This window comes from Parasteatoda tepidariorum, chromosome 4 (assembly GCF_043381705.1).
Source record: "Parasteatoda tepidariorum isolate YZ-2023 chromosome 4, CAS_Ptep_4.0, whole genome shotgun sequence".
In the NCBI taxonomy this organism is placed as follows: Eukaryota; Metazoa; Arthropoda; class Arachnida; order Araneae; family Theridiidae; genus Parasteatoda; species Parasteatoda tepidariorum.
In genome coordinates this window covers 82,996,446-83,008,836 of record NC_092207.1, presented here as the reverse complement: position 1 = coordinate 83,008,836, position 12,391 = coordinate 82,996,446, and the positions used below count along the sequence as shown (strand labels likewise).

The 12,391-nt window shown below is 27.4% G+C and overlaps 1 protein-coding gene across 1 annotated transcript in view; it reads right to left on the bottom strand.

The window, feature by feature from the left end:
* Positions 1 to 8,770: 8,770 nt before the first annotated feature.
* LOC107441012 (glucose dehydrogenase [FAD, quinone]-like) overlaps positions 8,771 to 12,391 on the bottom strand; it is a 42,687-nt gene continuing 39,066 nt past the window's right edge. Inside the window, exon 13 of the mRNA XM_071180400.1 lies at positions 8,771 to 10,223. Coding sequence (XP_071036501.1) covers positions 10,088 to 10,223 — 136 coding nt within the window. The 3' untranslated portion in view covers positions 8,771 to 10,087. The remainder of the gene's footprint in view (positions 10,224 to 12,391) is intronic.

The window sequence follows — 12,391 nt, the reverse complement described above, 5'->3', positions numbered from 1 at the left end:
TAAGCAATTTCTTTTTCAAATTTTATAATAAAAATTTTTAAAATAATTTGTTTTAAAACATATTTTTTTATTTTATTGAATGTTTTTAAAGTCATAGTTAAAAAAAAGTAAGAATTTTTTCTTATTTTTACTGAGTCAAATTTTTTGAAATATGTGTATTTCAATAGCATATTATAATCTTTTTTTTCTTCTCAGTGACGGGGGGGGGAGCTCAGTGAGTTAAACAGAAATAAATAACTAAATAATAATGTGTTTTACATACTAAAGTGAAAGGAGTAAATAATGTGATGTATATAAAATGCATTTTTCTGACTTATTGTCTTGCTTAATAATGATATAAATTTTATTTTATAAATTATTTTCTGAGTAAAAGTAATGCTATAATAGTCTTTTTAAAGTTTACAAAAAATTTTGAAGTATTTTAAATTTTTAACTGAAACAGTTTGTATTTTACCAGTGCGAAAAGGAAAAAAAAAGCATTAATTAGTCAATTTATTAGAAAAAGAATGTACCAAAATTAGTATTTATGTTTTGAAAATTGTCTTCGTAATGTACAAATGTTTTTTTCCAGAAAAATGTGAATTTTTATGAGGAGCTAAATGATATTGACTGCTCAGCTCATCTGTAAAATGGAAAAGAAAACAAAGGAATCGAAGTTTTTTCTTATATTGGATAAGATGATTGTAGGTGTAGACACTTGCTCCATGACAGCAATTGACCTTTTGTTTAAGAATCACTTTGTTTTCAATGTAATGTACAGTTAATCAAGCTCTATGTTCTTCTCGTTTCTTCAGTTTATGCTCTATGAGCAGAAAAAGGTGCTTCTAAAAGCACTATAGAAAACTTAAATATTCTACTATCTAGAGTGAATACATTAAAAATATATGTATAAGAAAACATATACAATAAAATATCCTTTTTCTTTCTGTAATGTAGTTGTCTTATTCGCTAATGCATTCTCACATTTTTTGTTAAAAGTCTTAACCCTTTGCAGTAGTATCATAGCTTTCAAGCGTCAATACTTTTTGCAAGGATGCTAACTGCTCCACTTCAAGAAGACATTTTATAAAGTAATAAAGAATTGAAAACTAAGACCTGCATAATTTTGCTGACATGAAAGTTACATATTTTCAATAATTATCATTGATGACTTAAAGTGATTTTTAGAGTTGTGTTACACATGCATATAACGTTATATAAAAGCAAGTTAAAAATTCCCAAAGATGCTATTATTTTTTTTTTGTAATTAAATTGCGTTCAGTTCATTTTTAAATTACAATTAAACAAATGAACGATTAAAACAGGGAAAACCTAACATTGTCAGGGAATTTTATTTCAGCTCCAATCAGGGAATAATCAGGGCAAGTTGCAATTTTTTTCACATATTACTGTAGAATATCTATTTTATGCCTGCAAAATAACCAGTCTTAAAATTGTCAGTAACAGTAGTTAGTTATTGAGAATTGCGTTAAACAATTCTAAATCTATTACAATTATTTGCTGCAAAAATTTTACATTTTAGTCAAACTGAAATGTTCCCATCTTCATTTAATTATATATTTTTTTACACAGAAAATCTATTATTTGCCATTGCAAATAAAATAATTGAAATTTTTCTGATGAAAAATTGAATGATATAGTTAAAATATGGTCTTGATTTTAGTTGTAATTTATCTGGAATAACTGGAAAAGTTAGGGAATTTTTTTCAGAAATTGAGTGGGTACCCTGTTAAAAAGACGTTATGATCTTGCCTTTTACCAATATCTAAAAATATTTTAAGTATATTTTAGCAAATCTTTTATAAATAAAGTAATATTTAGAAAAATTACTATCCAAATAAAATAGGATGTAGAAGAATTATCAAAGTTATGATCCCTAGAACTAGGATGGAAATTGTTAAGTGCGATTTAACGCATTAATGAAATCACTTCAATTAGTATTTGAATACCTAAATAAAATTAAAAAAACAATGTTAACTGTTAATAAAAAATTTGTCTTATTGCAAATAGTTTAAAATACTTAAAATTTCGTACTTAAGTATGTCTCAAAGCTTTCGATCTCTAAAGAGTATTATCTTGCCATTATATTCAGCATATTGTTAAACACAGATGGGTTACTAAGCTTTCACTTTTTTTTAATCAAATATCACTGCTTAGTTTTAAAATTTTAAAAATTTATTAATTGCCGAACAAACCATCGATGAAATTTAAAAGAAATAAATGCTGATAAATTATTTCTATTACATATGCTAAAAATATTTTTCTTTCAATCTCATTTATGATTGGCATTAAAAGATTCAGTGAATAGTCTGAGAAGGATAAATTTAATTCAAATGTGATTTAACTGATATGTAAATAAAAAGAATAAATAATGATAGCATGATTAAAATATATTCAATTAAATGATGCTAATTATGAATGAAAAATGATTGAAATTCACACAAATTCAAGTTAAAAGTACCCAATCAAGCAATACGTATAATAAATAAAAAATAATTGAAAATCACTTAAGTTAGAGTGAAAACGATCCGCTCAAGTAAAACTGATAATCACTCAAACACGATTGAATTTCACTTCGACTGAAATTTTTTCACTCAAACTTGAGTGATTTCATTTAACCCTTTCACTTGAGTGAATTTCACTCAAGATAAGAAGGCTCCTTCTTTCTAGATGAGAAAGTAAAATTTCATTCAAGTTGAGTGATTTTTCACTCGCTCTTTTTAAGTTAGTTTGAATTATTAAAATTTGACTACAATTAGTTACTCTTTTGAGAACGTTGCTATAACAAAATAGATTTTTGTTTAAAACAATTCCATTGCTTATATTTCGCTGATTATAGATTATGCATTATGACATAAATAGATTTTTTTAAAAATAGGTGCAATATGTAAACATTTTAAAGACAGCTTTTTAGAAAAAGAAAATTTTAAAAATTAAGCAGAAGCTAGAGTAAAGTTTCTGCTATTGATGAATTAGCCATAAAACTACTATATTATGCATTTAAAAAACTTGTTTTTGGAAAGAATATACAGAACCTTGCAGATGAAAATTTAAACAAGATTCTTCTCCACAGTGATTTAAATTTTCTGTTTTTACGAGAATGTAAATGTTCAGCTAAATATACACCGAAGAGCCATTACATTATGACCACCCTCCATCTATAACAATGGGCTCGCCTAGGTTTTCCTGGTTTCTCGCCCAGGAACAATGTTTCCATGGGGCACATTAGGACCCATTATCCTCATAGAACAATCCCTGACGTCTGTAAGCTACTTGAACATAGTTGCAGACCAGGTTCACCCATTCATGACAACAGTTTTTCCTGCGGGGGATGGTGTTTTTCGACAGGATAATGCACCCTGTCATAAGGGTCGAATCGTCGAAGAACATTCCAGTGACTTTCAAGTCATGTCTTGGCCCCCAAATTCACCTGACCTTAATCCAATAGAGCATTTTTGGTCCTACTTGGAAAACCAAATAAATTCGTGCTGCCACGCTACCCCCTCTCAAAGTGAGGGAATTGCAGGACCAGTTGGTGAGCGCTTGGTACCAGTTACCTCAGACTACCTATTAGCACCTTGTGGAATCAATGCCACGGCGGGTGCTAGCAGTTTCGAGGGCTATAGGTGGTCCTACATGTTATTATCAGGGTGATCGTAATGTAATGGCTCTTCGGTGTATATATACTTCTTATCTCAAATTTGAACCAAATAATTCAAAATTAATGTATAAATGCGATGCTACTAGTATAAATACTAATAATCTAGAGCTAATGTTTAACAACAATATTAAGATAAAATTGCTTACGATATCATGAAAATTTAGAAGAAACCAAATTTTAAATACATCTGCTTTGATAATACTGAAACATTACGATTAAACGTTTTCCAACATTATATCTTTCCAACATTATATCTTGCACTACGCTGAAATTCGGAACAAGCCGTGCCTAACATTTCCACACAAATGTTCGCGAAAAGAACCAAAGACAAGAGAGACAGACGGAGGAGAAGAGATTAGGAGACAATGTGTAAATTCATATAAGAAGAGAAATTCATATAAGAAGAGAAATTCATATAAAAAAGAGATAAGAGTCCATTTATATGTTCTTGTTTAGTCCAGATTAATACCACGAGTACGGCTCATGATATTCATGTTTGCCCCGAAATGTCGATTACGATACTCACTCGTAATATTCACGTTTGACATGAAATTAAACAACGAGCCTGATTCGTGATAATAAAGTTTGGACTAAAATTTTCGTCACGAGTTAAACCAATACCTCCTAGATGGAAGAAAGCCGAAGGACGCAAAACGATGACTCATACAGTTAGGCCCAGATTTGCTGATCACTTCTGACGATGACGGGTTTTTTTTCCTTCTGTTTCTCGACACTTTTTCGTTACTCTTCTACTAATTTTTTACTTTCTACAAATTATTATTATTATTTTTTTTGTCTAGATTAAATGTTCTTAAATTGTGTAAAAATGCTTAATATATTTATTTGTTTTCAGAAATGATTAACAATAAATCAATTCTAACAAAAATAACTGTTGTGTGAATGAAAAAAAATATATTTTTAAGCATTAAATATCAGTTTTATTTTATAAATTGGAAAATTTTATCTAACTTTTTGTTATAAAATGTATGGATTAAAAACAAAGAAATATATTTTTAAAGGGATTTTACACATTTATTATTATTATAGTTTTGACATAAAACTAAGAAAGGGGTCTAATTTTTATAATATGATACTTACATTTTTAGTAGATGATTATTTTGGATTTTAATGATTATGTTTTGCATGTTATTAGAACTAGAGCATACGAAATAAAATAGAAATTGTTTATAAACAATGACATAAAATGAGCTTAAAAAAATTTAGAAAATCAAATGCAGTCTTCAAACAAGGTTTAGATAGTAAAAAAAAACATATCAAAAGCATGATTATAATTTGTATTTTTTTCCTGTGGAAGTGTGATTGTTAGAAGTGATAAACTAAAATTAAAGTAAGCAACCTTAGATAACAAATATTTTATTAAATAGCAAATTCAAAAAACGATAAATAAAATGTAAACATAAATTTTACTGATATATGTTTAACTTTCAGTAGCATTTAAAAATAATTCTAATGTCATTTAATATCTCTTTTCTAATGTCATTTTCCTTGAAATGCATCTCACATACCTATAACAAAATGAATACAATATTTAAATGTGCATTTAAAATAAATAGTACATACTATATTCATGTATGAAAAATTAATAGATTTTTGTAGAAAAATTAATAGATTTAAATTTCATAATCAAATAAAAAAAATTTTGCTTTAAGCAGTTACAATATATTATGGTCAAACAAAAATGTTTAAAGTTTGAGCAAAAATTTAATAAAATACTAAAATTATTAATATTTTTATAAAATAAAACTCTATAAAAATAACTATATATTACAATAGTTTGCGATATGATTGATAAGAACAACTTAATTATTATAAATAATTTATCCACAATTTAAAATAATTTACTCTTAGTAAAAATATAATAAAGAAGCATAATTAAATTTTTAAAAATAAGAACAAATATTACTCACTTTAGAATTCTTTGCAACTTCAAAATCTCTTGGCATGGCGGCAAGCCATTTCTTACGTATTGGGAAATCCAAAATTTAATGCTTTTGTACCATCAACTTTGTAAAATCCTCTGCAGTTTGGTACACAGCACTCATTGGCAATTATCCATAACACTAAGAATTAAATTAATGCTGACATTTACAACATTTGTTGAATAAATATAAATTTTACGAAGAACGTTGACACCAGAACACACACGGTTGTTTACAAATTCAAATCAAAAATATTCGCCAATTGGCTGAATGCCGACACAGGTTATAATACTTGAGAATATCGCCAATGGCTCGTTTGATCAGATTCGGAGTTTTTCGTAAAAATAGCTACCCTGACTGGTTTCCCTCTGGGCCTAACTCTACTACGTCATCATCGCCTATAGTAACCCGTTGTGGGGCTTGATTCCTCTTTAGGAGGTATTGGTTAAACTCGTGAAAATAGTGCAAGGACTTAATGAGCACGTCATCTCCGCCAACCCCCCTTTTCAAACATTCTTAAGATTTATTACGAAGTTGCAGAATAAATTACACAATGCAGTAGTTAGAATCAAAAAAAATTCATGACAAACATTATTCTACAACTTAATTTTTATTTTATTTTAAAACAAAACACGATATAAATGTAAACTCAACTCAATCATAAAAGCAGTACATTCTTACCGTCATTGTTTAATAAAAGCATATCGATAATCCTTTGGTAAAATAAAAGTTAAGAACACATATTTGTAATTAAATAAAATAATTTTTATTTTTTATTCCAAAAAACAACAGTTGGACTATGTGCTATCATTTTAGTTATTATTATTTTTAAATTAAAAAAAAATTCCAAAATTTTACAGTCATTCATGCAATTTAAAGTTTTTTTTTTCCTTCAAATGCAATTTTTTGTTTACTTGCTACTGTATTTCGGTGCGATAAACATCTTTAATTACTTTTTTGAAAGATTTTATAAAATGATCAGCAACAGTTAAAAATAAGTACAATGACACAAACACACACAATAGGAATGAATCACACAGGGATGCGCCTATCTTCAAACTTCTACACAACAACAAATAAGAGAACTTTTAACTCCGGCAAATTTAAAGTGGACCTATCAGCATATACACATTAGTTGCTCTGTTTTTTGTCAGGATCGAAAATCTTGTCAGGATCCCATCTCAAAATGGAATTGTTCCTTCCTGGTAGATTAACTTGTTTATTCAGCAAACTAAGCTAAAATTATAAGAGAAAAAAAGTGAAACTTTACATTAAAAACAATAAATTAGTTAAAACTAAATTTGAAACTATTAGGCATTGAATATTTATTTAAAACTTTAATTATTTAATTTGAAAGTGTCTAAAATTTAATGAATAGATTTCCATATCACTTACTTGCTCCAAAAAATCTCTGTATCGCCATGCAAGAATCGAAAAGTATTTAATTTTTACAGATTCCCAAGTAAAAAATTTATTCTTTCTTTAAAAAAAAAGAAAATGATATTATATTACAGAACTTTTCAACCCTTTTTACTTGAAGTGAACATTCAAGTATATACTGATAAAAAAATTCAATACCTTCTAATTTTTTTTTAAAGATAAAGCCCAATGACACTTACCTGCCAAAATACATTGTACATTGCACAAGCTCATTGAGCCAATTGGAAATGTTTACATTTCTTTTAAACTTCCTGAATGAAAATTGTTACTCCTTTTCCACACTGCTCTTTATTCAACGTAAACATATTTTGAATAGACCGTATTTTTGCTTATTTTTTAATCATTTGCTATCATTTACAAATTAATATAAATAATCATGTATCAAAAATATGCAAATCAGTCGATGTTCAAGAAATGAAAATAAAAATGTTTATCTCATTATTTTACAATATTTTAAACAGGAAACTTTTATAAAGTAACAATAGTGTTCGTCTCGAAGATTCTAAAATGTAATGATTTTATCTGAAAAGTAGCCGATTAATTAATAATTATTTTAACATGGTAAACTTGTTTATTGAAAATTATTTTTTATCTTCATCATTGTTGCAGTTAAAATCTGTCTGATGCGACTAACCAATTAATTTGAATTAATGCGAATAACCAATTAATTTGAATTAATGCGAATAATTGTTTTTAGGAGCCTATTCTAATCTACCTACAAAACTTATTATTTACAGTTTGACAATACGCTGTAAAGAATGGGCCTAATCATAATATTTACTGACTTTATTAGACACATGATCATTAAATTAATTCTTGAATAATTTGATTAATCGGTCAAGATTATTGAGTACACTGAATGTTTCTACATCATCATCCTCTCTAATACATCATGCATTGAAGTGCTTTATGCTGCTTTTCTAGCTGATTTTTAACTAAAGGAAAAATACTACCTGCGATACTATTTCAAGGTTTTAAGTATCCATCATTGTAATTTATAAAGTTTACTAAAAAATTACTAAATTATAAATACTTTTGAGATTGAAAAATTCATTCTTCTGCCGACCACGAACAATGGCGCCGATGGAACTATGACGATGTAGTAAACCTCCGCGACGAGTTACAATTCAACAGTTGAAAAAGTTTTTCCAGTTTTATATCATTCGCGAATTCAGTTTACTTCAGCTAACATTTTCTTGTGTTCTCTGGCATAAAATTGCATTGGCTAAAATGATTTAATTTAATGTTTTCTTTCCTAAATAAATGTTTATTTATTAATAATATGCGATACCCTTTCGCGAAAAAGTGGCGCTGGACCAAAAGTAATGAAATAGATGTTAATTTTGAAAGTTCGAATGTTAGATCGAATACTATTTAATCTTTTTTAATATTAGGTCTAATATTAGAAGATAGGATTCAAGAGTCTAGCTTTTTCTGGCACTGCAGCATTATATAGCATCTTTTTAATGTTAGATAATATCCTTTTTGTTACCTGGAGGGAGGTTATTAACTTCAGGAATGGCTTAAATTTACCAAGGCTTTTTTTTTTCAGGCTTTTTTCAGGCGACAGCGGACGGCTTACAACCGTTCGTTTTCTGTCCTTGTGTAAATGGATTATAGATTTTAACGCTGTTTTTCACTTAATAAAAATGATTTTCCCCCACCGGAGTTACACATGAAGTAAAAGTAACTAGACTTTCTTAGTTTTTTGTTAAATAAAACAAGAAACTTTAACGAATTCAAATTCTTTATTGAAAATAGTTAAACATTTCGTAAAGGAAATAATTTAATAACTCTTAATTTAAATAACTAATATAAAATGCAGTTATGAAGATTATACTTTTTTCCCTTATAAACCGGCATGATATTACTAAAAGGAAGAAAAAGTGGATATAAGAAAAAACCTAAAAGAGTGAGCAGGAAAAAGAATTTAGAACTATTTGTTTAAAAAAAAATTTCAACCAGCAAAAAAAAATTTCTTAAACACTGCTTCAAGGAGAGAAAAATAACAAATTTAAGTCAAATCAATTATGCGAAAATATACATTTTACTACACTTGCATTTTATTTACAAACATTAAAATTGTATACAAATTTTGTAACATTTCTTCTTTTGGAAAGTAGATATAAGAAATGAGCTAAAAAGACGATCTTGAAAAACTATTTTGTTAGGAAATCTGTTCAACCAACAAAAAAGAAATTTTAAGCACAGGTTTATGGGAAGAAATATGACAAATTTAAGTCAAATCAATAATATCAAACAAAATATACATTTTACTACAGTTACAGTTTACCTAGAAACATTAAAATTTTCAATGTTATTACACAAATTTTATAACAGATCGAAGCAAACATTTAATTCAAATTGCCTCGAAACATTATGTTTTTTACACATTCTGATTGGTCAGCAAATCACATAAAATGGTTCCTTAATTAACCAATACGATCCAAACGGTATGAAATTAATAAAGGGTATTTGGTACCCGTTAAATTATTCTATATCAACAATTTAAAGGTATTTACGTGCACTATATTTATCACCCTCACTCAGTACTATTCTCTGCGTTTATTAGGATTGTATTTTGATTATTAATTCAAAATAAAAGGCTGACAACTAAAAATGGTATTACTTTATTATAAAGTAATACTGTGTATATTAACTTTATCCTTAAAATTTTCGGATAAATATAATTAAAAATGAATCTAACTTTCTAACCGTTTCACACATATTAAAGAAAGAATAAGTTAGATTTACTTTCACCAGAAATTTTAATGTAAGATAGCTTCCATTAAAAAGAAACGAATACAAAATTGCAAAACATTTTTAGAAATTACTTTCGCAGTCTTACTAAGCAATCTATTTGGAGAGAAACATTTAACGAGTTTTAACGAATTGTAAAAATTTAAATAGGAATTTATAAAATTATAATGTCAAAGCCTGATGGGTGACCGAACAAATTTATTCGACTTCAATTTTATGTCAATAGATAACTAACTCTGTGAAACCAAATTAGAATTTTTCTTGGTTAAACCATTGAAATGTGTCTCTAGCATTTAGTACTCGCTTTAATCATGTCTGCAGCTTTTTCTGCCACCATAATTGTTGGAATGTTTGTATTTCCAGATGTTATAATAGGAAACACAGACGCATCCACTACACGAAGACCCCTGATACCCTTCACCCTGAAATATGAAGAGAAACAAATAAGAATAAAAATATATGCAAAGTTATTTAAAATTTCATTTAACGAGAATGTGACTTTAAACTTAACAAATATGACTTAACCAAAAATTATTTCTAGTTTTTTACGCATCTTGTATTTAAAAGTTTGACATCCAGTTTTCAGTTCTACAAGAAGCTCGTTTTTACGATTTTGTTCAAAAGTTATTTCAGTAAGTTATTTTTTCTGAAACTTCATCAGAAAAATTAACTTGCTTACTTTCGCTAAATTTTATATTGATGACTTAATTTTAGTAAAACAATTTTTATTCAGGGTCTAATTTAGCCTATATTTAGGATTAAATTCTTGAATCATAATTTTTCTTAACTTATTTTTATAAAAAGTGACCTAAAATTCACGCAATATATAAATTTAATTTTTTACTGAAAATTCGTGCTCAAAATATTTTCTAACAGAAAAAAAATATAAAGAGCGACTGTTATTAGCATTTTGTATTTCGGGGTTATTAATAATGAAAAAATAACACTTTTCCAATAATAGACGATACTTTCAGCCTTGTTTTTTTTTTCCCCTTTCATTTTTTTCTCATTTTTTAGGTGAACAAATCTGATTATAGAGATTACATATCTCTATATAGCATAAAAACATAATGGTCAAACACAGTTTTATTTTGTTGTCGATGCATTTTTATTGGCCGTAAAATCACGAGGTAAGATTCAGTTTTACCTGCATTGATTTCAATATTGTTTTGGTTCTCATCAGAGTAAATTTTACAAAAGTATTGTTTTTCTATAAATATTTTTGCATTCCTAATTTAAAGGTATTTACCTGTACTGATATTATTATGTTTTTGATTTTAAAAGTTTTCTAAATTATTAGTTTAAAACTAAGAGAATTTTTTTTTATTTTATTGTCATTAGTAGTAGTATAATAACGTAATATTCTGCATTATATTCTATGATAAAGTTATTTAAAACGGTGTTTAATCCTATTAGCAGTTTCGCAATTATTATATTTTGCGCAAATTACATTTATAAACTACAACAAATTACAGTTAACTTAATGGTCAGCTTCATTCACAATGTTGTGCATGCAAAAATTGCATTTAATATAACTGACCGTTCGGTAAGCGAAAATTATAAATTACTTCTGTGAACTTACCAAATTGGTTGTAACAATGTACTTTTAATTTTAAATGCTATTTTAAAATATGATCACTTAGACAAATCACTCCTGTTTACTAATAGATCTCATAAGAATCATAAGAGAAATATTTGAACTTGGAAAGTGGGAGCTCAAGCGTAAGCTTACAGAATTTTTTTTTAGTGCATGCATTTAAAGCAAATAATATCAATTTTCCTTTTTAAAAAAATTTTATGCCAAAAAATAGCAATTATTAAAAAGAAATATTTAATGTTGGTGAGCGACGGTGTTATTGCAATTTTTAGAATCCCATCTTGTTGACTATAATATATAAGGAGCAGATATAATATATGATATATAAGGAGCAGAAAATATTTTCAATAAAAAAGTTAGTCAGAAAAAGATTTTGATATTAATATTGCTCAGAATTTCTGCATCGCTAGAACTATGTTGAGCAATTTTCTTTTCAGTGATTTTTTAATTGGCATATGCTTACCATATTCGAATAAGGAAAACACACATAAGAGTTTGTACGAAAATAGTTTCAATATCAGTATGGAAAAATTCTTGACTTGATGATGAGAAAAATTCCTTCTAATTGATGATTGATGAATCCGAAGTTATAAAAAAAAAGAAGTGAAAGCATGTCGCATATCACAATATCTTAAAAATTACCACCGTTCAAAACGAAAAAGGATATAATTGGAGGATTTGCTGCTTTTTGCGTAGTTAACCATCATTTTTTTCAAACCAAATATCGGAATTAAATTCATTAACAGATGCGTTTGCTAATTAAGAAAACTATTAGCTATAATAAATAAGCAGAGAACACATAAACTATGAAACAATTTTGTTTTGCAAAATAACCATTATTTGAAGCAACAACGTGGTACAATCTGAGGACAAAATTCACAGACTATCGTTCAAACATTTCAGTTGAAATGGACTCATAGGCAGCAGAAAATAATTGTTCAATTTTTAACGTCAATAGTGCCAAAAGTGATTAATTTTTTACAGTACCCATTT